General features: G+C 39.5%; 1 protein-coding gene across 2 annotated transcripts in view; it reads right to left on the reverse strand.

Moving 5' to 3' along the window:
* Window positions 1-316: 316 nt before the first annotated feature.
* BEND6 (BEN domain containing 6) overlaps window positions 317-14,901 on the reverse strand; it is a 64,415-nt gene continuing 49,830 nt past the window's right edge. For both annotated transcript variants that reach the window (XM_006149183.3, XM_006149182.3), the window contains exons 6-7: window positions 13,061-13,197; window positions 317-1,535 (exon numbers count right to left, since the gene is read on the reverse strand). In XM_006149183.3, coding sequence (XP_006149245.1) covers window positions 13,070-13,197 — 128 coding nt within the window. In that variant the 3' untranslated portion in view covers window positions 317-1,535; window positions 13,061-13,069. The remainder of the gene's footprint in view (window positions 1,536-13,060; window positions 13,198-14,901) is intronic.

The raw sequence follows: 14,901 nt of genomic DNA on the forward strand, positions 1-14,901 counted from the left end.
CCCCATCTTCCACATAGATCCAGCACTGTGGAACGGCTGGCTACTGCTGCACCACCACAGCTGGCCAGATTCTCCTTTTCCAATACAGATATTAAACGTATTTACCTTTCTGGACATTGTGTATGTATCTTTCAGAGCATGGATTTTTATAAGACATACAAGCCAGAACCAGATAGCCAAATTATACTGATAATGCTTCACTATGTGGGTTAAACCATCAGCCTGGGAAAAAAATATTTTCCATGAATTTTATACATTAATAAAGTAATAAGAAAGTGATGCCATTTATCTTTTCAATGGGATTTATTTATATTTAAGTAAAAGTAGCAAATGTTACATAAGTTTTTTCCTTAAAACATTTATTTTGTACAACCACATTATTATCAAGCAACATTTATGGAATGTTCCCTGGGTCCACAATACTGAACTTTTAACTTTTATAGCATCCTCTTTCTCAAGTTTAAACGTGACCTTGTGTACTGAAGAAGCATGGCTTTGTATAGCAGAGTGGTCCCATGTGACAACCTAACATCAAGTTAGAAGGCTCTTGATGAATATTTTATCTTTTGCTAATTTACGAAATGGTATTTTTCTTTTTGTGTGATAATCAAACCCATATGATTTATTTTTCATTTTCTGCTACAACGAAAGTAAACCAGTTAAAACTAAGCAGTGTAGCAAAATAACTGACCAAATACATATAATGTTGCATCATATATAGGATGTTTTTGGTGATAATTAATGTTTCATATTACATATTTACATTTAATAGTTTAGATAAGAAAAAAATTAGAAGCCTGTCTTATAAATAAGCAAAGGAAAAGATTATTCTGAAAGTTGATGCTTTGTTTTAACAATCACAAAAACATGGGGTTGTTTTTCTGTAATGAGGTGGAATCGTTTAATATGAAAATAAAAAGGCCTTGCTGCCATCATTTTTTTTCATATTCTTATTTTATACATTTTTAGAGAACAGGATAATCCTGTAATTTTATTGCTAAAACATTTTGACTTGGTTAGGCATGATCATCTGATCTTAGATGAGCTTTGCTGCTGTCACATTTGTCAACGTTGGTTATTTCACCATTTATTTTCCAAACATGTGCTTATGCTAAAGATCCAAAAATTATAATGGTAGTCGCTGGTAATAAACGTACATGGTTTGTTTAAAACAATAATTAATCTTCAGAGTTGAAATCTTTGTTGCTATAAGAGAGTATCCTGTTAGGTTAGCTGTATGGAGAAGTATTTGGGGATAGGGAAATACATATTTCCAAAGAAAATATACTGCATGCTTATTCGACTGGTAGAAATCCTCTAGTTTGGTGCGTCACTGGTACTTAGAGTAGAATCTACATGCAGCTTCTTCAGTAAGCCTGTCGCTCCATCAGAACAGCCCAACGATAGTGTACATGTCTTACAACCATCACTGCACGTGTCTCTCTGGGCTCACTGCCAGTGAGGTTGGAGATTCTCTGACAAAATCCAATGCTAGATTTAGAAATGAACAAGCTTGTTTCTGGTACCTATATTACCTATAAGAAGAAAATTACAAAAACATCACATTTATATTAAAGGCTTTATTTATAGTAGTATATATTTAACAGTCATGTAAGTTATTTTATTTTTTTAGCGGTAGTTGTCTTAGGGTGTGGGCGCTTGCAGGAGAGAGAGACAGAGACAGTGAGAGGGATAGTGAGAAATCACCCCCTGCCGGGGGGGATGAGCACACTGCAATCCCTTCTCCTCCTGGGATCTTGGACATGCAAGCACATGCTCCTGGAGAGTTTCAGGCCACTGGGTCTGGGACTCAAACTGCAGTTGGCCATGTGGGAGTCCAGCAACATAACCATGATGCCATCTACTGGCTCCATATTTATTTTTTATCTACTACAAATTCGTGCTTAAGAATACACATGGGAATAAGAACTATTACTTAAAAAAATTAGTCAGGGGGCTGTGTACTTGTCAGAGAGAGAGAGAGACAGAGAGAGAGAGAAAGAGAAGGTCTGGTCATGCTGCAATCCCTGCTGCTTCAAATCTCCACTCTATCAGGATTTTAGGCACACATGAACATGTGCCTGGTGTGTTTTTCAAGTTTCTGGAGTGGGATTCCAATGGCACTTTTGACCATGTGGGATCCAGCTATCTTAACCACCAAACTACTGACCCAGCCCAAGAGCAATTACTATTGAATTAGCTTAAGAATTACTTTGTGATCTATTCAGAGCAATTCCAGTACAGAAAACAGTTAAAGCACTTTATATTTATTATTTACTTCAAATGATTTTTATTTTTTAGAAGTTTTTTCCATAGGGCACATGTGCTCACTGGAGGGAGGCAGAGAGAGGGAAAAATCACCCCCCCAGGGTGCCATGCCACAATCACTTCTCCTCCATTCTCCTCTCAAGATCATGGACACTCACACACAGGTGTCCGGTGTGCTTTTCAAGCCACTGGGTCCAGGACTTGAACTGCAGTTGGTCATGTGTGAACCACCATGCCACCTGCTGACTTCTCACATGATTTCATTTAAGAATTATTTTATTGAATTTCATTCATTATTATAAGTTTTTAATTTGACCAGAGAGAGAGAGAGAGAGAGAGAGAGAGAAAGTGAGAAAGCAAGGCTCCCAGTCCAGGACTTGAACTACAGTCAGGCATGTGGAAGTCTAGTGCCTTAACCACCACACCAACTGCTGGCCCCTCAAATGACTTTTTTTTTTCTCTTTTAGAGATTTGTGCTATAGGGCACAGACACTTTCTAGAAAGACAGAGACAGAGACAGAAAGCGAGAAATTAAATGATTTTTTAAAAGTGTATTTATTTCTTCTATGAGTGAGACAAAGAGAAAGAAAGAAAGTGAAGGACAGAGAGAGATAGCCAACTTTAATAGGGGCCTTGATGCCGTGATCCACCCCTAGCTTCAGCCAGCCCAGGATCATGAACACGCACATGCCCAGCCTACAGAGGGCAATATCCAGACATGAACCTAGAATCCTCTCATGTGGTTCAGCCTGGCGGAGTATAGTGATTTACTGCTGCACCAGTGTGCAGCTCCTCAAGTAATTATTTTTAAAGGCTTTTACTGGGGGTCGCAGGTAGTATGGCGGTTAATGCACTGGACTCCCAAGTGGCCTACCGTGGTTTGAGCCCTGGACCTGGTGGCTTGCTTTCTCACTTTCTCTCCTCTCCCTCTTTTTCTCTGTCTCTGATGAGTGCATGTGCTCTATGGCAAATTGAAAAATAGTAATAATAATAATGATAAATAAAATGACATTTTAAAAATACTTCTACTGAGGAAATTTAAAAAAACAATCATTTTTAAAAATTACTAACAATTCTGTCATTCTTTAGTTATGTTTATTACACTTGATATTAACCAAAAGCCAAGAGGTAATTACTTACTAAGTGTATAACCGTTTTCCAAACCTGCGTTATCTATTTCAAAACTCAAAATCCAAATAGGCTAGGATAGAGGCAAGATAGCTGCAAAGCTAACAAGGCTTACTTGCCTGGGTATCTTCCAAAAAGACTATCCTAGCAATATCTTCACATGTTTACATATTGTGTTAAATTTGCAAAAAATATATATTCCAACTATAGTCAGTAAAGACTGTCTTTTTCATTTCAACTGCCCCTAAGTCATATTATTCCTTCCTATTTAAATATGAAATGACAATAAGCACTTTTTTGTTGTTGGAGAGGTTTTTGCTATAGGGCATGTGTGCTCTCCAGAAAGACAGAGACAGAGAGACAGACAGTGAGAAATTACTCCCCCAAGGGGGATGGGTATAATACATCCCTTCTTCTCCATTCTCCTCTTGGGATCTTGGGCACACACACAGAGTCTGAGTTTAAGTCACTGGGTCTGGGACTCAAACCACAGTCAACTACATGGGAGTCCAGCAACATAGCCATTACACCAACTGCTGGGCCCGACAATAAGCATTTTTTAAATGTTGTTAATGGTTGCCTGGGATACATGTATGTGCTTGTAATCTCTTCCAGGTATATAACTGCACTATTGCTGATCATCTCAGTTTAGGATATCTTCTAAGAGTACTCTATGTTCAATTCAAAGAATATTTAAGAGCATTTACTCCATACAAAATCTAAAATGCCCTGAAATCTTACAGTTCAGATATGAAAGCAACTCAATAGAGGTTCCCCCAACCTTGACAACAATCCTAAAAATTATATGTTACTAACCAAGAGTCGAAAGTGAGTCCTCTATAAACTGTCAAAAAGAAAAATAAAAGCAAATTTCTGTCAGATATGTTGGAGGATAGTCTAAATTAATTTTTGTATTATTGTATTTTCAAAAATAATTATTTAATTTTATTTATTCATTCATTTATTTTAATTTGACCAGAGAAAGAGAGACAGAGAGAGAGAAAGAGGAAAAGTGAGAAAGCAAGCCACCAGGTCCAGGATTCAAACTGGCCAGCCATGTGGAAGTGTCTAGTGCCTTAACCACCACACTACCAGGGGTCGCCTTATTATTTTTAAATTAAAAAAAAAGAATTATTTTATTTATACTTATTTATCCATTCTAATTTGACCAGAGAGGGAGAGAGAAAGTGAGAAAGCAAGCCACCAGGTCCAGGACTCAAACTGCCTTTGACTATGTGGGAATCCAGTGCCGTTAACTACCACACCACCTGCAGGCCCCTGTATTTTTTTTTTATTATTATTATTATTTTTGCTATAGGGCATGTGTGCTCACCAGACAGAGAGAGAGACAGAGAGACAGAAAGCGAGAAATCACCCCCCGGGGGGATGGCCACGCTGCAATCCCTTCTCTTCCATTCTCCTCTCAGGATCTTGGGCACACACGCACATGCGCCTGGCATGAGTTTTAAGCCACCGGGTCTGGGACACGAACCGCGGTTGACTACGTGGGAGTCCAGCGACATAGCCATTACGCTAACTGCTGGTCCCCCCTGTATTTTTTTTTTTAAAGAGAGATTTTTACTATAGGGTATGTCTGCTCGCCCAAGAGACAAGAGCGACAGAAAGCAAGAAATCACCCTCCGTTGGGGCTGGCCATGCCACAATCCCTTCTTCTCCATTCTCCTCTAGGGATTTTGGGCATACACACACACATGCCCAGCATGAGTTTTAAGCTGCCAGGTCCAGGACTTGAACTGTGGTCGACTACTAGGAGTCCAGCAACAAAACCATTATACCATCTGCTGATCTTAAGAAATTGATTAACTTTTGGGAACCAGCAGTTAGCGTAATGGCTATGTCGCTGGACTCCCACGTAGTCGACCGCGGTTCGTGTCTCGGACCCGGTGGCTTAAAACTCACGCCTGGCGCGTGTGCGTGCGTGCCCAAGATCCCGAGAGGAGAATGGAGGAGAAGGGATTGCGGCGTAACCATCCCCCCTGGGGGGTGATTTCTCGCTCTCTGTCTCTATGTCTCTGTCTGTCTGGCGAGCGCACGCGCCCTACAGTGAAAATCTCTCCAAAAAATAAAAATAAAAAAATAAAAAAGAAATTGATTAACTTTTAAACATTATATTTTTAAATTTCCTTCTAAATATATAGAGTTGCACCTAAGACTGTATTAACTAAGTAAATATGTTATATAACCAAATAAGTATGTATTCATAATTTCCTGTTAGTGTTTTAATTTTCTTGTTACAGCGTTTTATAAATTCTAATAAACATAGAGTTTTACAAATCTTGGATCTGTTTTTGAGATAGATTGTATTATTATTCCTGCTTAAATTGAGGTTCAGAGAAGTCAAAGGACTTTCCAAAATTCACACATTTACTAAAGATAGATCAGGCCAGGTGGGTTGGCTAAGTGGCTAATGCCACACTCCACAATACTGAGGCCACATGGGAAAGGCCCAGGTTTGTATTCTAAAGTCTCCTTGAGCACTCGGGCTGATGGTACAGTAGGTCACAGTGTGGAGATGCTGTAAGGGTGCCTGACTCTCTCTACTTCCCTGTCTCCCTCTCTAATAGAAAAATAAACTTAATATAAAGTGTAGAGTTTACTGGCTTTAAAACTGGACTTTCTACTCCTGAAATATTAGATGAATGTGATAGTTAATTTTATACACCTTGGCTAGACAATTGTACATAGTTGTTGGTCAAATACCAGTCTAGATGTTGCTAGGGAGGTACTTTTACATGTGATTAACATTTAAATCCATAGACTTGGAGTAAAGCAGATTAAACTCCATGATATGGGTGGGCTTCTTCCAATCAGGTGAAGGCTTAAGAGAATAGACTATTTTCCTGAAGAAGAAGAAATCTGCCAGGACCAGCAGGTGGTGTGGTTGAGGTACTGGACACTCCTATATGGCTGACCATGGTTCAAGTCCTGGACCTGGTGGCTTGCCTTTTCTCTTTTCCTCTCTCTATTTCTCCCTCTCTCTGTGTGTCTTTCTGGTCAAATTAAAAATAAATAAATGAATAAATAAAATTAAATAAATTCTTAAAAAAAGAAAAGAAATTTGTCTCCCGACCCCTTTGGACTCAAAATGACAATATTAACACTTGTCTGACTCCAGCCTGTAGGCCTGCCCTGTGTTTTCAAAATTGCCAGCCCCTGTGAGAGACAATTCCTTAATTAAAGTAAGTCTCTCTCCATATATACTCACGTTCTATTGGTTCTATTTCTCTGAAGAATCATGACTAATACAATAAGAAATACAAAGAAGGCTAGTCAGTGGTGCAGGGGTTAAGACAGCTGGATCCCACATGACTAATTTCACAGTTCCAGTCCTGAACCCAGGGGCTTCAAAATCACACCTGGCATGGGTGCGAGTATGCTCAAACTCCCAAGAGGAGACTGGAGAAGGGACTGTGGCATGGTCATCTCCCCAGGGGTGATTTCTCATTTTCTCTCTCTATCTCTCTTTCTATCGGATAGTACATGTGCCCCATAGCAAGACTTAAAAAACAAACAAACAAAAACAAACAAAAAACATGGGGCCAGCAGGTGGCATAGTGGTTAAGGCATTGGAGTCCCACATGGTCGGCTGCAGTTTGAGTACTGGACCTGGTGGCTTGAAACTCATGCCAGGCACACGTGTGTGCATGCTCAAAATCCTGAGAGGAGAATGGAGAAGGAATTGCATTCATCTCCCCCGTGGGTGATTTCTCATTTTCTGTTTGTCTCTGTTTCTCCAGCAAGTGCATGTGACCAATAGCAAAAGTCTCTCAAAAACAAAAATAGGGGGACCAGAGTTAGCGTAATGGCTATGTTGCTGGACTCCTATGTAGTAGACCACGGTTCAAGTCTCAGACCTGGTGACTTAAACTCACACCGGAAAAATGTGTGTGCATGCCCAAGATCCCAAGAGGAGAATGGAGGAGAAGGGACTGCAGTGTGACCATCCCCTCAGGGGGTGATTTCTCAGTTTCTGTCTCTCTGTCTTTTTGGCGAGTGCACGTGCCCTGTAGCAAAAACCTCTCAAAAAAAAAAAAAAATAGGGACAAGCAGATGGCATAATGATTACATCGTTGGACTCTCACATAGTCAACTGTGGTACAAGTCCCAGATCTGGTGGCTTGAAACTCATGCTGGATGTGTGTTCACATGTGCCCAAAATCCAAGAGAAAAATGGAGGAGAAGAAATTGCAGTGTGGCCATCCCCCCGGGAGGTGATCTGTTTCTCTGTCTCTCTGGTGAGCATACATCCCCTGTATCAAAAATTACCTCAAAAAAGAAAGGAAAAAAACAAAAACAAACAAAAAACCCAAAGAACTGTATGTTCATGTTGGCTCTGAATGAAGTACTAATTGTATGACCTTGGTTATTCATTTAACCTCTTTAGGCTTTAGTTTTACTTTCTTCAAAACAGAGACATTAGACAGGATTTCTCAGCTTCTGCGTTACTGACATTTGGGACTGGACAGTCCTCTGTTGTGGGGTGGGCTTGGGGCTTCACTAGATATGGTAGGATGTTTAGCAGCATCCCTGGCTACTGTCCAGCAGAGGCTAATAATACTGTCCAAAAATAGCTTCAGATGTTTCCAAATATCTTCTGATGGGAGGGAGTGGGCCAAATCAGCGCCCCTCCTGCACCGCCCCTACATTCGAACACTACTGTATTAGATCAGCTGTACGTTGTAATACATGCACATGTAATAGTACGTAAGAGGTTATATACAATGAGACAGATTTGGAAATTTCAGAAAGCTCTTCGATCACTTAGTTGTTACAGAATGATGTCCCAATATTCCATAATTCTTATAAATAAATTTTTCTTTGGCTCCTGTAAGAGGTGAAAAAGTGGAGACAGGCCAGAAAGATTGTTAACATTAAACTTGTGGCAAGTGAGAGCTGTGGGCAACTTTAGGGCAGTCACAGAGAAAGAAGAGATGATAAAAGGAGAGAAAAGGAATTTAGCTCTTACCTCCACAGAAACGAGCGTTAGCTGGGATGTTCGGCAGCCCTTTCAAATGGAAGCCACTATTTGCAGCCTGAGTTCAGTACCAGGTAGAGGAGAGTACAGTCTACCACAGGGATCATGGGTGAGTTTGCCAGGCTTCTTAGAAGCACAGGAATGTGGAGCTTTCACATGATTTTGCAGTACATATTGCCATGCTAAAAGGTATTTTTCCAAAGAATACTTTGGTGGAGGGGTAGGGCAGTGGCGTGGCTTGCTTCAGTAAGTATAGTCACCATTAGTCTCCTGTGATTGTAATGACCCAGTAGAGAAAAATATGGCAGCATTCCACTAGATGGGACTATATCTGATTCATTCATTGAGTGTGCACAAGTGGTTTTATGTGTCTCTGTCTTTTCCAGCATGCTTTCCTCAGTCCTTTTTTTCCCTTTATTCTTTAAAAGAATTATTTATTTAATTTTTATCTATTATTATTATTTAATTTGCTATGGGCATGTGCCTGAGAGAAAGAGAGAGAGGGAGAGAGAAAGTGAGAAAGCAAGCCTCCGAGTCTAGAACTCAAACTGCAGTCAGTTATGTGGGAGCCCAGCAACTTAACCACCATGCCACTTGCTGGCTTCCTCAGTCCTTCTTATTTTTTTCAATTGCTGGAGGATGCTGCAGTTGCAAGAGCAAGATAGGAGTTGGAGGGAAGCACCCACAATGGGGCATGTAGTAATTTCTATATCTTGTCAGTATTTTGGGCACAGACCTACACATGCGTGGAGTGATTTTCAAGCCACTGGGTCCTGGATTTGAACCACTGCTAGCCCATTCCTCTTGTAATTTGAATATAGATACACTATAAATGAAAGATACTGGGGGCCAGATGGTGGTGTGGACAGTAAAATACAATACAATGCTCTGCCAGGCAATTCCACATGGGAAGGTACTTGGTTCAAGTCCAGAGACTCCTTGAGTATGCCCACTGGGCATGTACTCGCCCATGATCTAGGGCTGAAAGCTGAAGGGGATCATAGCATCAGTCTCCTATGGGAGTTTTCTATTTCTCTCCCTCTAATATATAAAATAAGTAAATAAACTAAAAAAATGTTTTTACATGAAAGATAAAAAGCCAATTTAATTAAAATTCTATTCTAGGGTTAATTTCCATAATATACGCATTAAAAAAGAAAAGATTTTGCTATAGGGCATGTACAGACAGAGAGAATGGGAAAGTAAGAAATCACCTTTCAGGAGGAATAGCCACGCCACAATCCCTTTTCCTCCTGATATTTTGGGCATGAACACACAAGTGCCTGGTATACTTTTCAAGGTGCTAGGTCCAGAACTTGAACCACAGAGTTGGCCATGTAGGATCCAGCCACCTTAACCACCAGGGCACCTGGCTGACCTAATACATGCATTTCTAGTCTAAGTAACTTGGCACAACAAAGCAAGGAGCAGGCCCAGAAGACATCAGAACATGTATCATAACAAAAGAGTTGTCTTGTTTCTTCTTTTCTTTTCTTTTCTTTTTTTTTTTTTCAGTAAGGTACATGTACTTGCCAGAGAGAGAAAGGAAGGAAAGTGAGAAATCATCTCCCTAGGGGGCATGGCCACGCTGCAATTCCTTCTCCTCTGTTCTCTGCTTGTGATTCTGGGCATGTACACACACATGCCTGATGTGATTTTCAAGCCACCGGGTCTGGGACTTGAACTGTGCAGTTGGCCATGTGGGAATTCAGTGCCTTAATCACCACACCACTTGCTGAGTGCTGCCTTGTTTAAATTTTAATGAATACCATAGCCAGGTGATTTAATAATACATCTACTGGCAAGTACAGGCAAAATTTATATAAAAATCTTTTAACTTTAATTTCTTTAGCACTGTGCTGACTGATGTTGTCAGAGATCAGTTTTGTGCCTACCTTGGCAGTCTGAGATATTAAAGAGGCAAAGTTAGAGATATTAAAATGCTTTGTTGGGGCCAGCAGGTGGCGCGGTGGTTAAGGGCACTGACCACGGTTCAAGCTCCAGACCTGGCGGCTTTCTCTCTCACTTCATCCCTCTCTGGTCAAATTAAAATAAGTAAGTAAGTAAATAAATAAATAAATAAAGTATAAGGTTAAATAAAGTAATTCTTTTAAAAAATGCTTTGTGCAGCTCTGAAATATAACTATGTGTTCCAAAAGAGAGTTGTATGACTTGGAGGTCTGGTTACTTACTATTAGGAAGGGAACTTTGTCATTACACAGCAGGATAACTCAAAATGAAAACTTAGGACATACTTATGTAATTATCATGTATCTGGAGAGTTATCAGAATCATAATATACTGAAATATATACTCACTGGGAAGATGAAAAGGCTATAAACATCGTTTTTTAAAGAATTATTTTATTTAGCTTTAGTTATTTACTTATTTTAATTTTATCAGAGAGGAAGAGAGAGAGAAGGAAAGTGAGAAAGCAAGCTGCACATGTGGGAGTCCAGCACCCTTAACCTCCACACCAGCTGCTGGCCCCTCCTTATTTTTATAACTCTTTAAGTCAGTCTACTAGTATGCATGGCCAAAGGGGTAGAATCCCACTGAAGTTGTTTTAAGTAGAATTATTTTTTCTTTTTTCAAGAAGAGAAACTATCGTTATTGTTATAAACGTTTAGAGAAACTATTGTCTTAGTTGTATAGCAAAATACAAAGGGACTTCTAAAAGTGTGTGGAAAAATGGAATTAAATATGTATTTATTTTGGTGCAAACATTTTTTTTGAGAGAGAGATATTTTTGCTATAGGGTATATATACTCACCAGAGAGACAGGGGGTGGAGGAGAGAGAGAGAGAGAGAGAGAGAATGAGAAATCATCCTCCAGGGGAATGGTCATGCCATAATCCCTTCTCCTTTGTATTCTCGGGATTATGAGCCTGCATGCACAGGCATGTGAAGTGAATTTCAAGTCACTGGGTCTAGGACTTGGAACTATGTTTAGCCATGTGGGAATCTAGCATGTTAACCACTACACCAGCTGCTGGCTCCTTGGTGCAAACATTTTTTAAATGCATGCAAAGTTTTTTAATAATAGGCATTTTCCATGAACTTTTGAAAGCATCCCTCATATCCAAGAGACCCACAGGGAGAGTGGGGGTAAAAGTCAGTTATGGGTAGGGTGGCAGGAATTAACCATATTTCCTATAGTTCAGCACCCTTTTTAAAATATGGTCAGAAGAAGTAAGCCAAATAAAACGGCCTCAAATGTGGCTAGAGTTAGTCAGAGATAAAGGTAAACAGAGAAAGACAATCAAAGGAAAAAAAAAGGTACCTGCAGAGGACTTCCCCTCATGCACTGCTGTATGACTCTGCTAATCAATGTTCATCTTAATAACAGCATTGATTAATTAATGGAGAGAAAGAAAGGGGGAGCGCAGGTGAACTGGCCAGGACATCAGGCTGCGAAAGCCATCACAAAATTCCATTTCATAGGCTTGTCTGAATCAAGGCCAGACTATAAAGAACCTCACTAAAAACAAATCATTTTTTTGAGTGTAATGCAAATTTAGAGATGAAAACTGTTATTGTGGGGGACCAGCAAATGGCATAATGGCTATGTCACTGGACTCCCATGTAGTTGACCGCAGTTCGAGTCCTGCACCCAGTGGCTTGCGTGCCCAAGATCCTGAGAGGAGAATGGAGGAGAAGGGATTGTGGCATGGCCATCCCTATAGAGGGTGATTTCTTGTTTTCTGTCTCTCTGTTTCTCTCTGTCTTTCTGGCGAGTGCACGTGTCCTGTAGCAAAAAACTCTCAAAAAAACAAAACAAAAAAAATCCTGTTCTTGTGAAGCCAGGAAGTGGTGTGGTAGTTGAGGTCCTCGATTCCCACACGTTTGACTGACCATGGTTTGAGTCCAGAACCTGGTGGCTTGAAAATCGCACTGGGTGCATATGTGTGCATACTCAAAACCCAAGGAGATTAAAGGAGAAAGAAAGAACTGCAATATGGCCATCCTCCCCAGCCCCCCGCCGGGGTATGTGTAATTTCTCTCTTTTCCTCTCTTTGTCTCTCTCCAGTGAGAGCACATCCCCTATGGCCAAAACCTGAAAAATACCACCTCCCCCCCAAAAAACCTTTATTAAACTGTAACTTCTGATTTGAAGACTTAAAGACAATAAATACAGTATCGGAGGATGGTAGCACATGCTCTATATTTTGGTCAATAGTTTATTTGCACATGTCCAACCAAGCACTGTGTAGAACCTTAAATTCAGTCTTACTAATAATGTACTCAGAGATTTCCCAGTGGTCTGAAATTGCCTTTGTTCTAGAGAAATACTTCCTAAATTCTCATGTGTTTCTCCTTTGACTCTTTTTTATCCCTACCTCCAAGTTAACATGTGTTCTGTGCAGAAAAATTGGAAAAGAAACCTACATACTAAATTGTCTTCTTTAGAGATTTCTGGTGCACATGGACAGATTTAAATGTGTCAAAATATCTGAGAGCTGGGAAATGAAAATATATATAATGGAACTCAGCATTTCCCAAATGTAAATCCCTTTTCCAGTCCCCACCATTCCCAGGAATAGTCATTAGCATTTCCCAGGCCACTAGTATTCTCTACTAGAGTATTTGGAAAATGCAATTCTACAGATAAAAGCATTACATTTTCTTGCCATGTTGAAGGGAATTATGAAGATTCAAAAGACTTACCAAAAGTATCTATTTGATATCCTGAGAGTTAAGATTTTTGCTTAAATTTGGCTTCTTGGTACAGTTGTTTAGTTTTTGCCCTATCATTCGCCTAATTGAAACATCGTCTGTGTTGGGAAATAACTGTTTTGTTACTCCTGTAGAAAAAATAATTAACACACAAGAATACTTTATGAAGCTTTTGCATTTTAAGATTTGTACTCAGGTAAATATCAAGCATTCTACATTATAATTTTATTCCCAAAAGTAGCCCAACTACCCGTAAAATATTTAAATGGATGAAGATATAGGCAAACATTTCAAATCAAAACAAAACATTATCAGGTTTACATTATAAATTGAAAGCAAATGTATTTATCTTCTAATGGTGCCATTCAACTTTAACTCTACTACTTGGTTTGAACTCTAAGTCCCCTTCTTTCCAAATGTTATTAATTAAAATTTTTTAAAAATTTATTTAGAGGGTTTTGCCTTAAGGCATGTGCACTTGCTGGAGAGAGAGAGAGAGACTGAAAGGGAAAGTGAGAAATCTCCGCCAGGGAGATTTGGCCACATCATAATTCCTTCTACTTCATTCTCCTCCCAGGATCTTGGGCACTCACGCACACGTGCCCAGTGTGTTTTTCCAGTCACCGGATCCAGGTCTCAAACCATGGTTAGCCATGTGGGAGTCCAGAAATGTAGCCAATATGCCACCTGCTGGACTTTATGAATTAAATTTACATATTCCCAGTATCAGTTGAAACAACTAGTTCTGGCTCATCTTTTTTCCAGTTAAGAAATTATATATATGTATTATATATTTTTCAGTTAAGAAATTATGTATATATATATAATATATAATATGTATATATATTATACATATTTTATTTATGTGTGTGTTACACAAACACACATGCTGGGATTTAGAGAATTTCTAAATTTGTAAGTTGTTTGCAAAAAAAAAATTAATTACTCTAGATGATTATATTTAAAGAAGTTCATGGATTTAAAAACCTTAAATAGAATAGTTAAATTAGGGGCTGGCAGGTCACATGGTGGTTAAGGGCGCTGGACTCCCACATGGCCAACCACAGTTTAAGTCCCTACTTGGAAGCTTGCTTGCTTTCCTTCTCTCTCTCTCTCTCTATCACTCTGTCTGTCTCTGGTCAAATGAAAATAAATAAATAAAGTTAAATGAAATAATTTGTTAAGAAAAAAAGAATAGTTAAATTAACCTCTCTCTATAATAAAAAATGAGGGATATAAACAAACATAAAAAAACAAGCTATAAACTGTTATTAAAGTCATTTTTATTTTATTTTAAAAGATTTGCTGAAGGGCACATTTGCTTGCGAAGGAGAGGCAGAGAAACACAGAAAGAGGGCTAGGGAGAAAGAATGGCCATGGGGTGCTACATGATGGTCACCTGCAATCTTTTCTCCTCCATCTCTCAATCTTTTGGGGATTTGGGGCAGCATGCACACATGTCTGACATGCTTTTTTTCTTTTGAGAATTTTTTTTTAAACTTTATTTATTTTATTTGACCAGAGAGGGATTTGGGGGGGAGGTGGAGAGGTGAGGAAGCAAGCCACCAGGTCCAGGACTCAAACCATGGGCAACCATGTGGGAGTCCAGTGTCCTTAACCACCGTGCCACCTGCTGGCCCCCTGACATGTTTTTTTAAGCCACTGTGTTTGGGATTCAGACTGCGCTGTCGGCTCTGTGGGATGCAACTGCTTTAACCACCACACCACCAGCTGGCCCTATAGAAATTTTATTTTAAAATATTTTGAAAATTTACTTTTTAAAGCTAGCTAGAATTTTCTGAATTAGGGACCAGCAGTTGGCATAATGGCTA

The sequence above is a fragment of the Tupaia chinensis genome, unplaced genomic scaffold (assembly GCF_000334495.1).
Source record: "Tupaia chinensis unplaced genomic scaffold, TupChi_1.0 Scaffold000256_1, whole genome shotgun sequence".
NCBI lineage: Eukaryota > Metazoa > Chordata > Mammalia > Scandentia > Tupaiidae > Tupaia > Tupaia belangeri.